Source organism: Diceros bicornis, chromosome 17, assembly GCF_020826845.1.
Source record: "Diceros bicornis minor isolate mBicDic1 chromosome 17, mDicBic1.mat.cur, whole genome shotgun sequence".
Lineage (NCBI taxonomy): Eukaryota > Metazoa > Chordata > Mammalia > Perissodactyla > Rhinocerotidae > Diceros > Diceros bicornis.
The window spans coordinates 23348240-23369630 of record NC_080756.1 but is presented as its reverse complement, the minus strand read 5'-3'; the positions used below and the strand labels follow the sequence as shown (position 1 = coordinate 23369630).

Below are 21391 nucleotides of genomic sequence, written 5' to 3'. Positions count from 1 at the left end.
ACTTGTACTTAATAACAGACCACCGACAGTCATAACATTCGGCTGTGTCATAACAGGGAATATGGAAAACAAGAAAAATTGAGAAGTACACACATGAGAAAATTACAAACTAAAAGCTGGACAATTAAATTTAAAAGATACCAAAGACATATTCAAATACCCTACTCATAAAGTAGGACTGATATACACATAGATAGGTAGGTGTAGATATTTCAAAATTTACCCAGATATCAATTAAATATGAAAGAGGAAGAATCATGAATTCAATGCTAAATGACATCAACTTTATTTTTGTTTCAAAATAGAAATAGGTAGCTATATTGTGTATCTTTTCTGAGCTTAAGACTATGCCATGATGACTATTTTTATATAGAAAGTCTGATAACAGCAGACTAAAAAGAGAATCCATGAGGAAATTTATAAGCGGGCCTTTGGTTTTCTCTAGAACAGCAATCAAAAATAAATCCACAGAATCATCTTAATAGTTTAAAATGAACAACAATATTCTTTTGTCTAGTTTGTGGTCTTAACATTAATTTCTTTCTGCCTGATTTACCAGCCTTTTCCACCTAAAACAATAGGCAAATCAGACACAGTGTATTTAGCAGTTTATAGATGAATCTGAAGATTATCATTATCCATTTGCAAAATAAGCATAAGTAACATAAAGCAACACAAATACTCGAACTCTCTTAAGTAGTATAGTATTTGAAAAACCAAATTAACAAAAAAAGCCCATATAGTTGGCCACTTTATATATTTATGGCCAAAATATACTACAGGTTTCTGATTGTTCTTGCTCTTTTTTTCCTTAAAATACAGTACTTGCTAAAGAATGGCGGAAAGTAAATGTTGAAGCTGGGTGATGAGTCTGCGGGGTTCATTATTACAAGTCCGTTTATTTTAGTACAGTACTTGCCTATTAATGAGGGGATGTGAAATGATTCAGGTAAAGAAATTAAACAAATCGCTTACTCTTTAAGCTCACTGTAAATTGGCAGGATTGATGGGTGGCAGACAAATGCAAATGCAATAGTTGGTAGAGCATACACGGTCTATTTGAAAGAAAAAAAAAGAAACATTAAGAAAAAGCATTTTTACCATAAAAATTATATAGCTCCAGTATTTCTGAGCTGTCTTTTTATCTGACAGCTCTTCAGAATCTCTGGATTATTTGGTTATTAGGAGGGCTTTGATACCTAAAATAGGAGCAGCTTTTCTAAGAGAGCTTATCTAGCTTGAGACATTAGGCACATGGCAGAGAGGGGTTTTAGATTCGGCTCATCTACAGCGTAGTTGGCATACTCCAGGCATAGCATCACCCCATATTTATACGGTGCTAGCCGGTTACATAGCTCTTTTCCTACATTATCCCTCTGAGTCCACAGCAACCCTGAGCAGTACACAGACTGTTGCTGTTCTCCTGACTCCCTCCAACAGGTTAGGGGACATGCCCAGGATTTCCACTTCTATGTCACTGCTCTTTGCTCTATACAGGGTGCATCAAATCAGACTTAAAAGATGGTATCTACAAAGAAAATTACTTCCACACTATTTTGGCTGTATCCTTAGAGTTAAGAGACAGAGACAGAGAGATCTATTTAGTTTTCTTAGATAAGACTTTTTTTGTGTGTGTGAGGAGATCAGCCCTGTGCTAACGTCTTTCAATCCTCCTTTTTTTTTTTTTTTTTTTTTTTGCTGAGGAAGACTAGCCCTGGGCTAACATCCATACCCACCTTCCTTCACTCTACATGGGACGCCGCCACAGCATGGCTCCCCAAGCAGTGCGTCAGTGCACACCCAGGATCCGAGCCGGCCAACCCTGGGCCAAAGCAGTGGAGTGCACGCACCCAACCACTTACACCACTGGGCTGGCCCCCTTAGATAAGACTTTTTAAAACTCTCAAACTCAGTATAACTTGTTTTGCAAAAAGAAGCTGGCAGAGAAGGAAGGAAAAGTAACATTTCTCATGTTTTTATTCTGCCCAAGTACTGTACCAAGCAAATTCTAAAAAAACCCTGCAAGATACAGAATAGAATCCTTGTTTTTATACATGGGGTTGGGTAACTTGCCTGAGGATTCAAATCGAAGCCTGACCAATTCCATAGTCCACTCTTCCCCAGACTATTAACAATATCTTAATAGTATGAAAATTTCTTAATGCCAATTTGTGGTTGTATCTATATTTCAACTGTGCAAGCTGGGAAAGTTTGAGGTTTTCTTGTCTGTCACCACCAGAGAGGAAGAAGTGGGCTAAGGATAGTATTAATCTGTTTTTAAAGATCTATAAGGAAGAGAAAAGCTGAGACAATTATCCAGAAACAGATTTTCACAGAGAATGCTTAAAGTTGTCCTACATGTAAACTGGGTAAGAGGGAGCATGATATACAATATTTGTATATTTCTCAAAGGTCTCCAAATGGATCGTGGAATTTGGAAGCAGTGGTACCACGTTCTTTCGAGAACGAACACATTCAAAACAGTTTAATTACACCAAGTATGAGAAATATAATGCCCTTAATAAAAATTCTCTTTTTTATATTTAAAGGATAAAGACACTTACCTTTGAATTAAAGGTAACATATTTTGGCGTACACATGCCAGTATTTGTTGAATTAGCACTTATTGTTAAATTAGCACTTGTTGAATTTAGCTCTGGAACAATGCAGAGAATTTGAAATTTCTTGTAGATAACCTGGTATTAAAAAATTCAGGAGAAACAATATAGACCTTATCGAATAAAGCCAAATAATGAATAATTATTACATGGCATTGTACTATGGCAAAACCAAACGAACCATTTCAATTGACACTTACCACTATTAGGAAAAAAACCATACAGCTCAAGGAAAATCCACTAGTATAGCCAAGATACCCTAAAAAAATGTTTAGAAAATTATTATTGTTATTTCATTCATCACCTTGTTTCTTTCAATGCATTATTTCAAGCACAGTTTGGGGTTCCAACAATACACATACATGCCAATGTGAATACAAGATTTATTATTTGATAGTGCTACTTTATTCGGCAAAAACGGTGACTTTAAATAAAAACATTATATTATGTGTTTTGATTCCAGTTCTCTCTGGCACACCAGAGAATGCAGATTCCCAGAATCCAGGGAAAAAGAGCCTCCCAAATTTGGCCATAGGTCTCTGCTGCTGTACTCTGATGGAGTCCTATGGCAAAATCCATTTTCTCCTCGATCCATTCAATAGTTCTTTATTATGCACTCATTGTATGCATACTGAACATCAGCTCCAATACTTCTCTTCCCAGATGAGGGGCATGCACAGAGGAGATGAAGCGATTTCTAGGGGTAAGCTGAGCATCTGTGGATCTTCACCTTGCTCCCCTTAGAATGCCTGGCAGATCTCCAACCACCGTAACCTTCAGAAAAGCAGAGTTAGGTGGTCCCTGGGAGGCTGCACTATTCTCCTCCCTTGGGGAGAAGAGCCCTTCTCTGCTTAAACTGAAAACAGCTACGTGTATATACATAGAAAAGCCAAAACACAGACCCAGCGACCAGAAAATTAAGTAGTTAAAAAAAAAAATCTACTTATAGATCTTACAGAACAGCTACAGAAGCTTGGTATTTTTCGTACAAAACAAAACACAACAACAAAAAACTATGGTTAGCAATCATTTTAGGAAGAACTTGAATCTAAATTTCTGCCTTAAATTAGCCCAGAATTAAAGGAAATGCATTTCAGGGGCTTTAGACTGTATAGCAGTCCAGCCACATTATTCAGTGTATGAAATTCCCATGACATCAGGCCCACTTGTCTCTGGATATAAGCACACACACCAGAACACCAAAACCAAATGGATATGACTTAGTGATTATCCACCACTTTTGACTTCTCACTTCTCTTTCCCCCTTCAATGGAGCAAATAATTGAGATTGGTTAGACTCTTATAATTTAAGAGTGATTCATAATACTTTTAGGTATGAATACAAGCAACTTTCTGTCTGATATAAGATTTGAAAATCTGCTTGTCTAAATCACCAGGATATTTAAACCCTGTATGAGGAGAATTGGGTTTTCTGGACTTTTCTGAGAGTAGCCAGTAAGTTGTGCTATTGGAAATAGCACTGTCTGTTACTGCCCCAGAACCTCCCTTCTCTCCTCCACAGCTTAGCAGAGGGATTGTTTAGGAAGTTACACACCAACCAGTGTTTTTATCTCATATCAAAGTCGACCCTGACTAATACTCGTAATATATCATTCACTTAATATTTATCCTACAAGTGAAAGCAGAGAGCAAAGTTGTTCCTTTTTATTAGGTTTCTGATTCATCCCGGCACTGTGGAGACTATGAGAAAGCAAGATCTCTCCTTACCTAGGTTCTTCAAGAGACACAAAGGGAGAATTATGCCAAAGGTAACTATCACCACCAGAATGCGGCCATCCACATACCAGGCTCTGAAAGGCATTTAAACAGTTAGGTCATATTTTCTTAGAAAGTGACATTTTTTCCTCAAATGTAAAATTTTGCAATATATTTTAATTAATTTTTTACTACTATTAATTTTTATCACTGTTCAGGTTTTACCCAAACACTTTAACCCAACCCCTACTTATTTACTATTGTCTCTCTCCCATGTGATGGAAGAAGGGATATTGGTTTTTTTCCTCCCCTACCGGCTAAATGCGGCATTCCTTTGAATTATTTACATGGTTTCAAAGCTGAATGCACACACTGCATTCCGTCAGATTACAGCTTGTCTTATCAATTATTTAAAGAGAAAGTTCCTTTTTGTTTTGCTTGGCTAATATCATTGGGAAACAAGTCACCACAGGTAGGCATCGCTGTCTCCCTAATCTCTTGTATTTGACTTTGAATCCTGAGGCTAGAACACTAGGAACTCTGGCTGCTACGATTCTCCCTGGAAAGAAAACAGAGAAACTAAGACCGACAAGAATTGTTAAACAAGAGGGAGACAAAACATAACGGATATGCCAAATGGAGCTGCAGCATTTTCCAGGGTTACCTACATCTTGAATGAGGTTGGCTCATGTAAATTTTGTGCCCAAAATGCTATGTCCCTTCTTTAAGAAAGAGGATAGGGTCCTAATTTTTTTGCGTGTTCCACTTCTGTGTTAAAAATATTCCATTTCTGTTCTATTTCACAGAAACTAGATATAGACTCTAGGCTCCTGAGAAAATGCCGTATCTACTGTTTGCAGCATGACTGACGAATCCACCTTTTAAATGCTCATACTCCAATGGCCTGTCCTGCTTCTTTCAATTCTAGAGCCCCAAAGAAATCTACTGTTGAAACAACAACAAAAAAACAGCTTAGGGAAAACTTTGTTTCTGCAATTTTCATAAAACAAAAACTTTGGCTAGCCCATATTTAAATTGAAAACATTTTAATTATTGCATAAAAAATGGTCTATAACTTACGAAAATGTGTCTTCCTCTCCCATTAGAAACTTTATGGCAGAAGGTAGTTCATTTTTTACTATAAAGAGGTAGCTGAGCATTGCTAGAGGAAAATGAGAACATTTTTAGAAAGAAGATACTAAGGTTCATGTTGCAAGCTATATAGAAGGTTACCAGCCTGTTCTTAGAGCAGCCTCCAATAAGACACACAGACAGCGTTAGACACTCTCCCAGCATACTTGGTTTTAAATAAGTGACAGCTGTCTCTGTTTCACTTTCCATGCACCATTTTAGCAATGAGAATGATAACTGATTGAATGATGGTAAAATTCATGTGGCCACCCAACCACCAGAATTAGGAAAGTAATAATGTTCACATACTTTAAAATTATGCGTAGAAAAGCATGTTCTTTTTACCTCCAGTGTTCTGCAGAGAGGTGGCTCCAAAGATGACAAGCTTCCCCGTGGTGCCAAAGACCTGTTCTCCCAGCTTTTCATAAACCATGCAGCCTATTTAAAAATCATATTTGAGAACACAAGAAATAAAGGGTTCTATAAGTTAAAAATAGCCAAGATTTTATCATTATATTGACTATTCCCCAAGTTATTTTGTGTCTTTCTCAAAAATCACACAAACAGCCTTCTTGGCTTTGTAAGTGCTAAGGTATTTCCATCATAAAACAACCTCCTGACATTTTAAAATGTCAGACATGACCACCATTTCTCCTTTTTCAGGTTGGCTACAAAAGCACTACAATTAAAGTGTTAGGTCATAAGACTTATTTCTGACTACCTCAAATAGTCTTCCTGCTTTCCTGGGGGGAAATTCCCATTCTGATCTCCTTCTCTGGTCTAGTGCATCCCATTAAAATAAAGATTTAATTTAAAAATAAAAATCCTGATGGTTAGGATGAATGTTTCCTTTTGAATTAATTACCTGAACTGATTAGGCTAACAAAGAATTATCTTAATAATATTCCATCAATGCCCATGTCCTAAATATAATAACAAGCTTAGAAATATGTAGTAGTCCCAACATCAGAATTCTGCTCATTTGTAAAATTTAGTTCAAAGATATGCAACTCACAAAAGAGAGTAGATAAATCTGTCAAAAGAATAATTTGACTATAGCAAAATTCTAAAGTGTTCGACTAGCCCCTCTCAATAAATACTAAAATTCTAAACCATTCATATAAAAAAAGTGTTTATATTTCTTTATGACAGTTCAGTTCACATTTCCAAAAGGTTCACAGAACGCAATCTGGGTCAGGTTATAATTAAACCTTTGTTTAATCTCTCACAAGACTGGTGTTTAAACCAGACAATGGTTAGATCCTCAATTTATTACAGAATGTTCCAGTGAAGCGGAGTCGCCTATATACAATAATAGCTGGCCAATGTGGTTTTAGCTAACGTAAAAGTCAAAGTATTACAAACATAATCCAGTGTCCCAGAAATAGAAAATAAACACTTCAGGTGTCACACTGCCCAGAGAACTGGAAGTCTTTTCATGGCACACTCACTCCCTCATCGCCTTGGGAGTCACATTTTCTCCTTGGAATATGCACAAAAGAGAATAAAAATTCTGTTTACTTTTTTTTTGGTGAAGAAGATTGGCCCTGAGCTAACATGTGTTGCCAATCCTCCTCTTTTTGCTGAGGAAGATTGGCCCTGGGCTAACATCCGTGCCTATCTTCCTCTACTTTATATGTGGGATGCCTGCCACAGCATGGCTTGATAAGCGGTACGTAGGTCCACACCCAGGATCCCAACCTGTGAACCCCGGGCTGCTGAAGCAGACCATGCGAACTTAACCACTATGCCACCAGGCTGGCCCCTAAAAGCTCTGTTTACCTTTTTTTTTTTTAATTTTATTTATTTATTTATTTTCCCCCCCAAAGCCCCAGTAGATAGTTGTATGTCATAGCTGCACATCCTTCTAGTTGCTGTATGTGGGACGCGGCCTCAGCATGGCCGGAGAAGCAGTGCGTCGGTGCGCGCCCGGGATCCGAACCCAGGCCGCCAGCAGCAGAGCGCGCGCACTTAACTGCTAAGCCTCGGGGCCGGCCTTCTGTTTACTTTTAAAACCATGGAGGCTATAATATAAAAACATAGGATCCTTATTCTAAATTTATAACGACCTAAGGAAAAACCGAAGCCTTTAAAATGAAGACATCTTCAACCAGAAAAGCAGGTATAATAGAGGGTTCACTTTAAATAACAATGCTATTTGCTCATAGTTCATGACAGTTTAATTTATATGTTGCTGTATTTACTTCTCTAGGTAAATATCATTATAGGTCTTCCAGTAACTGTAGGTCAAAGTACTCTTTTTCTTTAATAATTAAGTTACTGAAACAGAAAGGGCATCATTAGTTGAGAATATCACCATGAAAATCATTCACTCTGGCTTTAACAAAATTAGACATATTATCAGCTTACCTGTTTCCTTTGAACAGATCAACAGAAGGTTTATTGAATAGATAGACAGCAGTGTCACTGAAGTCAAAAGGACCCTAAAGCAAAGAAAACAAATCTTGTAATAAACTATAAAAATCACACTCTGACCTTACATTTCAGAAGGGCAAAGGTTTATTTATATGGTTAACACCATTTGTTGATAGTATCCAAATTTTGGAATCTATTAGTCACACCCTCTTTAAAGTCCTCAATAAAAATGTTCTACCAAATAAAGAACTGCTCATTAGAATCTGAGTAACTCTAACAGTTCAAATCCTTTACGTAATCAAAGCCAAAATAGCTCTCTGGGATCATTTCAGTTGAGATGAGTTTAAAACAACATTATGAAAGAGAGTTTTTGTAGTCTCTGGTGCACTTTCTGTTACATCCCGGTGAGAAAGTGTGAGAAAGGGGTGTGGGACTGGCGGGGAGGGGTGGGTGGGGGAGGCTGAGGGAAAGGCATGCAGTGACCCTTAGGTCAGTGACCCTGTGACTTTGGGCAACTTGCTCAGTTTCTCCCATCCCTAGATTCCTCACTTATAATATAAAGACACAAGCCAAAAGATGTCTAAGGTTCTTTGCATCTAACTACTCTATGGCTATTTTTGAAACTATACATTGGACCACTGAGATAATTCACTTTTTTTGCACCTGGTTCCTCTTAAAAGAATAAGCGCCTCTTTTAACTGATGGGGAAATTTTGACAATCAAGCATAATGAAAAGACTTTTTTGAATGATGAACTCATGTTTTTGTTTTAGTACATCTGGCTCACTATCAAACCCTCCTCAAGAAAAAGCACAGTTAAAATGATGTGGGAGATTACATAGATTATTTCCGAATCATTTGGTTAAAACAGACATAATAATTGAAAATAAAAAGAAAAAATTTGTTAAAAAGAAAAAATTTCCAGTCTCCCAGATGAAACCACTTACTTCCTGATGTAGGGGAAATAGATCCCTGGAACAATACATTACTACAATTGATTCCACATTTGAGTCATTAAGGCAATTATTTTTCTAGCAAGTACTGTTGAGAGGCACTTGGCACATCATAAAATTCTCTCTGCTCGGGCTGTCTCTCCCTAACCCCTTCCCCTACCCCGCACACCTGTTGAACCACTGCCCTTGGGCCCAGCTCAAATGTCACCTTCTCAGGTGCCTTCCCTTGCCCCAGGTAGACAGACTCCTCCTTAGTTCTGTCATGTCTACAGCGTCGTGTTTCTCCTATGTGCAGTGCAGTCACCAGGAGATAAATGGGAGTAAAGAATGGTCAACCGCAGAGCAGATGGCCTGCCAGAGATCGGCCGGAAAACACAAAAGAGGGGCAGAGCTCAGCAGAGGTAAAACAAACACTGAGAGAAAGAATAGAAAATCCAACACTTTGGGTGAATGTCAAACTGAGCAGCTAATAAAGGGGAATTTAGGTTAAGATATGATTGTAAGGAAGTGCATTCAGATTTATAGTGACTTAGCTAACATTCTTGAGTAGGAGGGTGACTAAGAGGGTAAGTCCCTTATTATCTGTTCTGGTTGAGGGACACGAGAAACTGAGAGCAAGCATTTATTAACCAATCCGCACTTTTGAGATATGTAATGGAGCATGATTTGATACGCTTTGCCAGAGAATAAGATACAGGGCACAATTGTGGTACGATTTTTATCTTATAAGATAAACAATATTTTTGTTGAAGAAGCAAGCTTTGAGTTTCACTCAGAGTTCACTCATGTTTTTAGGGACACAGAACACTAAGTGGCAACTTCTACATGTGCCTGTGACAGGACATAGAGGATTTCTGTGTGGCACAGAAGAGCATGAGCTTCCCAGTTGGGGAGAGGGTGGATGCAATTTTAGGATTAGCCGTGTGCTGTTCTGGACTGACCATGTGCCCCGTAGAGGCGATTCTCTTGGGACTGACCTGGGGAGGTGAGGGGATATTACCACTCGCCCCCAGCTAGTGAGTAAACAGTACGACCTTGCAGGAACTACGTGCCTACCAGGAGGAATAATTACTAATATATACATAATGATTAACCGAAGGCCTTCAACCTGGGAGAACTGGGTACTTATTAGCAAAAGAAACATTCTAAGGAGGCATCTGTTCCCTCAGCTAATAGCCCCTGGGACCACATGGTTCTTGCTCATGGCTGCCTCTTCGAACATTCTATTGGGCTGAATCTCTTTGTAGATGATGCTCAGCTGGCCTGTGGCCTTTGGCAAGAGGTAAAGGATTTCTCCATAAACTCCTTTCACCTCTTTTTCTTTTTCAAGTGGGAGAAAAGTGTTGATCAGGGAAGATTTTAGCAGGGAGTTCACCTCTCTTCTCCTTCACACTTCATAGCAGAATGAGGTCCTCCCACAATGATGAAACCAACCCACTTGCTCCCATGTTTACGAGACATATCATTGCACCCCAGAAGGAAGGACCTGTAGTGAGAGTCTGATAGCCTTTGCCTTTAATGATTAATCTCTGAAGACTCTCTTCTCCATCTCTCCCAAAATATAGATCTTCCCTTCAAAGATTGAAAGCTAATATAAAACAAAAAGCTTTTTCTATCAGGTCACTAAGAGACAAATTCTGTACACAAAACCCTAAGACTGCTTTAGGCTATAATAGAGTCCAGCATTAATGGGATTAAAATTTAGAAAAGTGTACCTCCTCGTTTGGATTCTTAGAAAGAAGCAATAAGTCATCTAATTGGCTAAAATAGATCCTAGAATAATTTAAGAGGATCCAGTCAGAGATGTCAGAGACTCAGAAAACGTGACATCTAAAAGAAAGAGCAGGAGGAATGACTTGAGAGAATGTAATGCCTTAATTTGAAAATTTCTTCTATGTTGAAGACTGTGCCCCCATTTCTCCAGTAGGTATTTGTACATATAATTGTGGTTTCCTGGAAGAGAACATAAGCTGGTATTCCTGTGCTAAGAGGAACATGAGTGATTCATTTTTTCATTTCATGTGGATATCATGTAAGTTTTCACACTGCCAACAGTTGACCTAAGGTTTTAATATGGCTGGGGCAAAAGCTGCTTGCTGAAAAAGGCATGTTTCAATGGGAACTAAATTTCAGCAATAGGCTGTTGAGTTGTCAAGGTGTTGCTATTTCAGACTTATGTTCAGTCTTGAAGAGAAGGGGATCTAGAACATGTAACTGGACATGGGCCCTGGGGAAGCAGTGGCAGGAGAGTTAGTCTTCTGAAGAATGTGGTCAGAAACTTTTGAGAGCCCTCATTTCAGCAACACTTTGAAAGACGTGGTACAGGGATATCCTAGGAAATTTTGTGTCCCCTAAGAAGAAAGAGGCTTTTTAGGAAACAGCATTCTAGACTCCTGGGTTAGGAAGAGACCTTTAGAGACTACTCTGACCTGCTTTTCACCCAGGACAGGAAACCTCTATGCTCCATGCCAACACATAGGCATCCAGGTCTTCTGACAGGCGACACATATGTAGCTCATCCTGTTTCTGGAAAGTGCTGTGCACTGGAACTGAGGCTAAGCTGAAACCACTGCTGCTATTTCTACGCTTGGGTCGTCCTTTTACCATCTGGACCTACTTGAATCTACTTGAAATCTAAACCCTCTTCCACCTAACAGTCCATCTGATGATACTCATTTTAAGATGGCACTCCTTGACTTAAACATCTCTAATCTGTTCATCCTGTGATGGAGTGTTCAGGCTATTTACACCTCATTCATGGTCCAGTTTCTCAATCATTCTTTTTAATTGCTGTGTGCCAAGAAAAGCACAATGCCATCACATCAGTTTTGGTCCAAACAATGCAAAGCATGGTAAGATTATTAATTTGAGTTGGACATCATGCTTCTTTTTTTTTTTTCTGGTGAGGAAGATCAGCCCTGAGCTAACATGCATGCCAATCCTCCTCTTTTTGCTGAGGAAGACTGGCCCTGAGCTAACATCCATGCTCATCTTCCTCTACTTTATGTGGGATGCCGCCACAACATGGCCTGACGAACGTTGCGTTGGTGCGTGCCCGGGATCTGAACCCGGGTCACCAGCAGCGGAGCCCACGCACTTAACCGCTATGCCACTGGGCTGGCCCCGACATCATGCTTCTTTTAAGGCAACGTATTTTGGTATTCATTTTTACGGCAGCCATGTCATACTTTTCATCCTTATTGAGCTTCTGGTGCAAACTGCTATTAAGCTAATTTTCCTGGTTCTATCCTGGTTCTCTCCCAGACTCTGCACTTATTTCCATTACATTTTATCTTTCCAGTCTTGTGATATCTTTTTAAATTGTTCATCCTTTTTACTTATGTATCAACTGCCTCATCAAGCTTCATATCTTGAGTCTGCCTTCATCCAAGTAACTGGTGTTAACTTTCAATAGAACAAGACCATCTGGAAAATGGCCCATCATCCAGTGAACTGTTCCAGCCAGAAACCTGGAAGTCATTCTTGATCTCTCATCTACTCCCCCATCCTTCATATCTAATTGATTGGCAAGTGTCCTATCATTTCTACCTCCGAAATATATCCCAAATCCATATGCTTTTTTTCCATCTCCACTGCCACCACTCTAACCAAGCCACCATCATCTTTAATTTCTGGGCAACTGTGATAATCTCTACCTGTCTCCCTTTTCCTGCCCTCTCTGATCCATCCTCCTCCCAGCAGCCAGAGTAATCTTTTTATTTTATTGCTTTATTATTTTTCTCCACTGCTAGGCATAGGACAAGTCACAATGGTTTAATTCACGGTCATGGCCTGTTCTGTTTACCTACCATACTAAACACAGCACATGGCAGACTCTTAGCTAAGAATAAGTGAATTTATAAATATTAGAATCTCACTTGTAAGTCATGTGAGCCTATGCCAAATATCTTGCTAAAATCAAGATCCACTCTGCCTAAGACAGTCCTGTGACCTACTCATTCACTCTTATTTCAAAAGATGAAGTTAGTTTGGCACTAAACTATTTAGGAAAACTCTATTGGCCTCCACAGAGCAACATTTTCTGCAATATTTGCACATAAACAAGCTATTTATTAATTTGCTCAAGAATATTGCTTGGATCTACTTTTTCCCACTTTTGAAAGCTGGGATGAAGTTTGCCCACTTCCAATCCTCTGGCAATGCTCCTGTGCTCTACGGTTTCTTAAAAATTTCTGATAGTGGTCCTAGATATATTTACTGTATTTGCTGTAAGAAAATTTTGGCTCATACCTTAAACAATAAACATCTAAACATCTATTTAAAAAACATTTATTTGTCATTGTTTTGAATCATATCAATAGGCCTGTAACTCTTTGTTCCTCCATAATTTACCCAAAGATTATATGGACAATGTTATAATAAATTTCATTTTTTAAAGTACTATATGGTAATAAAATGGAAAGCTGTGACAATAAATGGAACCAAAACATTTAAGGTGATTGAAGTGTTCTCCACCCTGAGTGTAGTGGTGATTTCACAACTATATTTGGGTAAACTTATCAAATCCTATCCTTTAAATTGGAGAATTTTACTGTATATAAATTATACCTCCTCCCCCAAAAAACCCAATCCCACAACACTTTAGGGGAGATGAGACTCTTTTAAAAGCCTAACTACATAACAAGAAATCATATGACGTACTCCCAACCCAGCATCAGAGCCCTTGACAGAAGTAGATATGAAGCAGAAGTCGCGGCTGCGCATCCAGAAATAGCTCAGATGGGGGTGTTTGGGGCTGCCACGCAGGTGAGTGCTTTCAACTCTTCCAGGACCCATTGCTCTCAAAAAATAGAGAACCTTTACCAACCCTCCCCAGCATGACTCTCCCTGTCCTCTCCCTTGCCAAAGTTTAAAGCAGCCATTCTCAAATTTTATTGTGTGTATACGAGTCTCCTTAGGATCCTGTTAAAATGAAGATTCTAACTGAGTAGGTTTGGAGTGGGACCTGAGACTCTGCATTTCTAACTAGCTCCTAGGTAATGCTGATGCTGCTGGTCCGTGGACCACACTTGGAGTAGCAAGGATTGAAAGCTGCGAGCTCTGGCCTTGGGGCATATAGATCTCAGAGTCCGTTTTCTCACAACCACTGAAGTGGTGCCATATCTCCTGCCACACTGTCTGCAGGAGGGTGCCAGGCCAGTGTGACAGCATGATTACCTGTGACATGGACCCCACAGCTGTCCAGGTGAGACTGCAGTGAAGGGAAGCATTTACAGCTGAATCACCATTCCTGTGGGACGCTGACCGGCTCTCAGTGTGGAAGTGAGGTCCTGTCTACTTTTTTTGGTCAACTTCCTCAGGGTATTAGTTAGGGCATTACTTATTTCACCAGGATACATATTTTAAAATTACTTTCAACTCCACGTCCCCCCCTTCAGCCATGTCTCTTTCCTTCCAAAAGGGATCTGAGGCTCACCATACCGTATAATTCTTCCTCTTCTAAACCCAGTTAAAAGTACAAAACTTTTACCATCCTCATGATTAGACTAGCCCATATAAAAACTCCCTGCACTGGAGGAAAAGTGGTCTTTATTTACGAGTCCTGCTTTTACCTATCATCATCTCCCACCAATCCACAGTCCCTCACTCCAAAGCTCATAGACATATGTGCTGGTTAAGGCAGAATATTTACAAGAAAATGTAAAACTCCAGTACAAGGGAATTGGACAAACTGTAGGAAACACATTGTTTTCTGGCCCCTTCTTTCTCCGGTCCTTCTCCTCTGTTGCTGGTCTCTCCTTCATTCTCTTCTACCTCTCACCTTTCTCCTACATTTCCAGACTGTCTCCCCACTCCTGCACTTTGCTCCTGTTCTTTCTCATCCATCTTTTACCTCCACTGACCCTCCCTCCTCTTCCAGTCCACCCACAACTCTTCCTGAGAGAAACATCTATATGAAGTGAGTAAAGATGTAAAAACACTGCTGAAGAGAGAACCGCGCTGGCTGGGGATGAAGGAAGGTCTGGGCAGCGTGGAGAACCCAACTGAGGATGAACGTAAGGTGTCATCTGTCTGTGTGGTTAGAGTTCAGATTCAGGGGTTTTCCAGGCTGGTGTGGCAGAGAGCCAGTGGAGAAGGGAAATTCAGGATGTGAGAAAGAGAGGGGTTTAAGTGAGGGAGCATGATGTCTAAGCTGGACAGGGAAGGAAGCACAGCCCAGAGTTCTCAATGACTCAAGGACAGGTACACGGTGGGAGTATCTGAGGAGGCGCCTGGAAGTAGAGGAGGTGGGGGTCAGAAGTAGGATGGAGAACTGGAAGGTAATTGTAGAGGCAGGTGGTGCCGTGTGGCTGCTGGCCCAGGGAAGCCACGCGGGTGGGAGGCTTAAGAGGAGAGGAAGGCAGATGCAGAGGAAGAATCGCTTACTTAACGAGAGCTCAAATGGAAGGGGACGTGCCTGAAAGCTAGGAAAGAGGGACAAGGTGTTCTAAGTTCCTAAATTCACATGAAAATTTTAAATATTTTGAAAAATTCAGAACTATCTTTTACATACAAATGCATTTCCTAGAGCTTTAATTCACTTTAATGAGGATCAATATAATTCACAAAACACTTTATTGATCATTACGAATGATCAATTTAGGGATTTCACTATGTCAGGCCCATGCTAAGCACTTTTAAAAATATTTCATTTGTGAGTAGTAATATTTCTATCTATTTTACAGATAAGGAAATTGAAGTTCAGAGAGGTTAGGTATTTTGTCTAAGGCCACATAGCTAGCATCAGAGCCCTCAAACCCTGGTAGTCTGATTCCAAAGACCTGACCCACCACGCGATATTGTCTGCCCAAATCAAATGTCCACAGAGGAATGACAGGGTAAAAAGTAAGACCTAAGCAGCAGACAAAAAACTTACAATGAAATACATCAAACTCTTAGAGCTTATTTTAACAGTAAGACTTGGGGTGATTTCTTTATACTTTATTTTACGCATTTTCAAAACGATCTTGAACGATTATCTTACTTTTACAACAATAATATTAAAATGAAAAATACAAAGAACCTTTCAAATCATAGTATTATTATTCCAAACCTTTTGAGGAGGGGGGTTGCATTTGTTTAAGCCCCAAGTTCACAAATATAGTCCCTATTTCATTTAAGGAACTCACAAAATACTATGGAAAGGAGCAGAAACATAATTGTTCAGTCCTAAAGTGGACTTCTTAGTTACTAAATCCTCATTAAATTTCAACATTCTAAGGGTCAGAGGACCAGCACACTAGGATCTGGTAGCATGAGATTATTTGTAACATTTACAAATTGAACTAGAGAATGAAAGGATGGTTTTTAAAGGCTGGACAGGGAACAGGTGGGGATCAATTATTTGTACAATTCCTTCCATTTCTTTCCTTGTAGGTAAAGCTAAATTCTTTAGCGCAAAGTTCCTCTTAAACTAGCTCCACTGTTGGCTAGGTATTTTGTTTTGTCTAGAGAAAGAAATATGCATCACTGATGACCAAATCAAATAATATCTAATACAATCCTAAAAAGAAGGAAGTATTTAGCAGAGGTATGCAGATAGAAATAGAATTTATCAGTTTAGCTGATGCTTTGTGAGGCTAAAGAAGTGAGGGGTCTGAGTGTAAACGAGGAAGTTGTACTAGTAAGAGAAAGCCATGTGCCACCAGCACTTCCTGTTTTTGCCTACAGTCGTTGGCAGAAGGCTGTGGGTTTTGTGGGTGCTCCATTTATAACTCTTGACATGTCGTCCTTCCTCTTTTTCCATTCCACAAGGATCACTAGTTTCCCTTTTCCTCAAACCTATATCTTTACCTTTCAGAATGACGCCCCCTTTATCATACTCTAAAGATGTAACTCCTGAGGGACAGAAAAATTCCACATAACCATTAGATAAAGGAATGTGCTGTTCTTGGTGGGTATTTTGGACTTCCATTCCAGTAGGAAAGATGGATTTGGGGCTTCATTCATACTTTTCTGCTCTGTTTCCCTGGGAACAATGCACATTTAAGGAGAGATGGGGAAGTTAAGAGGAATACACTATGGGCTTGTTGTCCTCCCTTCTCCCATCCCACCACCACCACCAGTGTCTTCCTGGGCAAGTTACTCAGCCTCTGCGAATCTTAGTTTCTTTATCCGTAAAACAGGGATGAGAAATAGGGTTGTTATAAAGATCCCATCAAACAATGTATACTTTATAACTATCTTCTTTTTTTTTTTTACCCTTTTAAAAAGTAAAAGCCATTCTCAGATAGCAAGCCATACAAAAAGAGTCTGCAGGTGGCTTTGGTCTGTAGGCTAGTTTGCCGACCCCTGACATAGATACGGATCATGGATACCACGTGCCTGTGGTATGGTGAAGCCTGTGGCCACAGAACAAAGCAAAACTAACTGGCCCACACAAGGGCAGTTTTCCAATCTACTAAACCAACTGCCACTCCCTGAGTAACAAAAGTTTCCAGAATCCAAATTTCTGGACTATATTGACCTACCGTGCTGATACACACCTGGCCTACTGTAACCCAGAAAAGTGATCAGAAAAGGCATTCTATGCGTCATGGAGGTGAATACTACTGTAAAAACCTTAGACAGTAGAGCTAAGTTGCTTCTTGCAGGCTAAAGAAAAACACAGTGCTACAAAATGGAGGTCACACGGCTGTCCTCGGGTAGCACTGCAGCACCGGATGCAACTCAGCACAGATAGGACCGAGTGAACGCAGCACATGCTCTTGCGCATGCGCCCGCACGCACACTGCCTCTCTGGGGCCAAGAGAACTGGCTTCTTGGAACCCCTTATCAGCCACATCTTAGATGACTCTGATCTCAGCGTAACTGCTCAACTTTTAAAAACAATGGGTGGGACTCATCGCCTACGCTTGCCAACTCTTTCTGTTTACAAAATAGGCACTCATTTTTAGCACCACACTAACCACTTTCCTATCTCCTTATTTCTGAAAAACTTCTTAATCCAATGAATTTCAATAGAGTTCAATGGCACTGCTGCTGTCCTTTTTACATGTATTTCAAATGCTGGCAAGCCTGAATGTGCCATTTCTCCCCTTCCAGTATTATTATTCCCAAACAAGAGGCTCTGATGCCAGTGGTTTTAGCTGCCAGCTGAAGGACAATTTTCTCTTCAGATCATTTCTAAGGAACGGTGACCATAACTCAAAGAATTTTAAAAACAAGTAACTGATTGACAAGACTGAAGATGAATGTGACTATAACCCATGGGCCTCCTAGGATCATCCGGAAGAGCAGGGTTTCCTCTTTAATCACCCCGTTTTCATATCACAAGATCCAATTTGGTCTTTCCTTAGGAGGCAAAGAACTGACTGCTTAGGAGTGCACAGAGAAGACAACTTAACATTTACAAGGAATGACTTGATAAATATCACACAGACCATCTTTGTTACCGCTAACAGCAAAATTATCATCTTGGTGGGTGTGATTCAAACTTTTTGGAATATATATAAAGTAATAAAGCAATGACAGTTCAAGAACATGCAGAGTGTGCAAAGGCACACTGCAATCTCATTCCAATTTAGTAGAATTTGCTGAAAAAGATTTAGAGACTTCGGAGAGCTATGCAAAGGCAGTTATTTAAGAATACTAACCTGATAGAAAGAGAAGCCCATTTTTGTGACATAATAATGATCAAAAACCTATAATATAAGAACAAGACCTAGGGCAATGTGTTGATGGGTCTGTAGTTCTAATTCCATGTCTGTCCACCCCTTATGTAGGCTCAATTGTAAAACATTGAATTTAAAGACAGAAGGCACCTGGTAGTCTGATCTTAGTTTACAGAGAATCTTATTTTTTAGATTTACCCTTAGTGGCATGACTCTTTACTGGTTTGTTTGTAAACCCTGTAATTATAGACAATACAATGTTGCATCTTTTTGTTGGTTGGATAATGACAAATGGTCCACAAAGGTAAATATTAGGAGAAAGAGAGAGAGGGAGAAGAATTCACCTACAATTGAAGCAAACAGGCCACCACAAAATGGAGGGAAATGCTGTAAACTGACAATGACAATTACTATCCTTTTTGCAGATAGCAATTTAACAACAAATGCCTTTTCAGCAATGCCATACTAACCTTGAACAGTTAGTACTTGTTAACAGTCTCTGAACTATTTTGAGTTTTCAAATGAAGGAGGCATTCCCAGGAAAGTAACCAATGGGTGGTGAGTCCCGTGGTAACCTTGTGATTATTATTACATCTCCACAGCCTACTTAAAATTTGAGGGTGAACTAAACCTTTCCGTTGATTTTTTCCCCCTGATAAGTTTGCAACAATTATGAGAGCCATTGTTTTGCCCTAAAGCCTGGTTTTTAGTTTTGCAAAATCTAATTCTTACATATTCATTTTAGTGAAATTCTATTGAGAATCAGCTATATGCAAGCACTGTTCTAGATCTTGTTGGAGGGAGGGGAGCGGATTTGAACAAGGAAGACTTAGACATTAATCCTGCCCTTATAGGGCTCAGAGTTCAATAGGGAAGGTAAAATATAGCCTAAATAATGGAAGTAATGCTTGTTATGAGAAAGATAGAGATTAAAAAAGAAGAAAGGGAGATCCTCTCTTCTACCTGGGAGAATTAGAGAAACATTTTTGGAGATGGCACCTGACCTGGACCTTACAGGACCATCAGGATTCAGAGGCAAAGAGACGGGCATGGGAGTGGGGTGGTGGAAAGGCTGAGGTGACAGGAAGGCAGTGTGACGCAGAGGCTGTGCTGTGGCTGACACAGAGGCAGTCTGAAGGGAGAAGGGGTTGAAAATATAGCTTGGAACAGGTGACACAGCACCGATTGTTCACTCTAGCTCTCATGGCCTAAATATCTACACCGAAAATATTTTTTTTTGAAGTTTTCTGTAGGTAAGAGGAAAAGGAAAAAGTCTTATTGCATTGGTTTTACATTCTCTATAAAACAGTTTATTCATCTAGTTTCCTCCCCTAAAAGCACGTGGTAAAAGAAATAATTTAAAGAATATAAACTTTCCACTCCCATTCCACCCCCAGGTCCCGTGTCACTCTCCAGACGTAACCACTGTCAACAGTTCTCTTGTGTACCCTCCCCAAATGGTCTGTGCAATAATCTCCCTCCAGACTCACTTCCACCCAATATTCAGGTTGTTTTTATGGAATAATATTTCTGGGAAATTTTTCCATACCGGTACGTATAAGTCTATTTTACTCTTTTAAATAGTAGTCTAATATTCTATTTTGTGGAACTACTATGGTTATTTAACCAATTCCCTAATAATGGACTTGGTATTATTTGACTTTGCTATTACTTGGTCTTTAATGCTTAATAACAAAAAGTTTAGTTACATCCTCGAAAGGAATGAAATTCAAGGGCTCCTGAAGGCAGTGGGAGATCTTAAATCGCACCCGAGGCAAAGTCAGGCATAGGTATGACCGATAGGAAGCAGTTCAGAAGGTTTATTGGTGTGGCAATATACTTTAGGTGTATATTTTCCTTGCTGTGACCAGGAACTTGACCACTGCCGATCTGTAATTTGGTACACTTGATATGGTAAAACTCTTTTCATTACAATAAAAGTGATGGTTCTTAGTGGAAGAGTAGTAAAATAATTCAGGAATACTGACTAATTTTACAAGGCGATTTTAAAGCTAACTTGCAAGTATCCATTAATAAGAATACAATTTCTCTCATGATGTACATTAATAACGTACTGAAGAAGGTTTCTGAAGAAGGCATCACTAAAGGGCAGTATAGTGTTCTAGATCACAGGAGTTCTACAGTAAAGCAAGCCTGGATGGAACCCTGGCTCCCTTACTTCCTAAGTCGTTACTAAGCCTCAGTTAATTCACCTGCAAAATGCAGCTAATATTTACTTCATAGTGTTGTGGGTGGGGATTAAATGAGATAATATGGCATATATAGTTACCGTTCAACAAATGTTAACCATTTAGTGACTACCTAATTAATACTTTAACAAACACTTATTATATAGTGTTACTATGTACCATTAACTTCTCATAGCAGTCCCATGGGGTTGGTACTAGTTAATATATGTCTTCTTTCGAGCCACTTTTCAGAGTGTGCTTTGAGATGCATTATCTTCTTTATTCTCACAACCACTACCCAAGTGAGAGAGAAAATGGAAAACAAGACCCAAAAAAGCCTGGAATTATGATCAACCAAAATACAGTTTAAACTATTATTTTATACAGACTGTAGTGTTTCACAATTATCATTTCAGATTGTTTACAAACTCAGTGTTTACAATTAACTTTGACATCTCTTTGAGCTCTCACAAGTGTCATGAATTACGTTCTCCTTTTTCATGGTTTTAAACTTAAAGGCTACATTATTAAAATAATAATAAATAAAAATAATACATGCTAAGAAGTTATGGAAAAATAAAAGCATTTATTGCTCTATCAGACTCTGTATAGTGTAATAAACCTGTCGTTTACCTAGCACTGTGAGGAGATGATGTGTTCTAAAAAGATTAATTTTCTATAAAATGTATGCCTTTAATAGAAATCTTTAGAAAATGTTACTTTCCTGTTTTTGGCTGGGATGGGGGAGGTGGTAATGTGAAATAAAAAACAAAACAAAATCCATTATTCTTCCAT

The 21391-nt window shown here is 39.3% G+C and overlaps 1 protein-coding gene across 2 annotated transcripts in view; it reads right to left on the bottom strand.

Annotated features, from left to right (window-relative positions):
- Nucleotides 1–21391, bottom strand: part of SLC38A1 (solute carrier family 38 member 1) — a 69905-nt gene that overhangs the window by 11689 nt on the left and 36825 nt on the right. For both annotated transcript variants that reach the window (XM_058558440.1, XM_058558441.1), the window contains 7 exons: nt 7836–7909; nt 5811–5903; nt 5415–5496; nt 4347–4429; nt 2819–2877; nt 2565–2696; nt 976–1055 (listed from right to left, as the gene is read on the bottom strand). In XM_058558440.1, coding sequence (XP_058414423.1) covers nt 976–1055; nt 2565–2696; nt 2819–2877; nt 4347–4429; nt 5415–5496; nt 5811–5903; nt 7836–7909 — 603 coding nt within the window. The remainder of the gene's footprint in view (nt 1–975; nt 1056–2564; nt 2697–2818; nt 2878–4346; nt 4430–5414; nt 5497–5810; nt 5904–7835; nt 7910–21391) is intronic.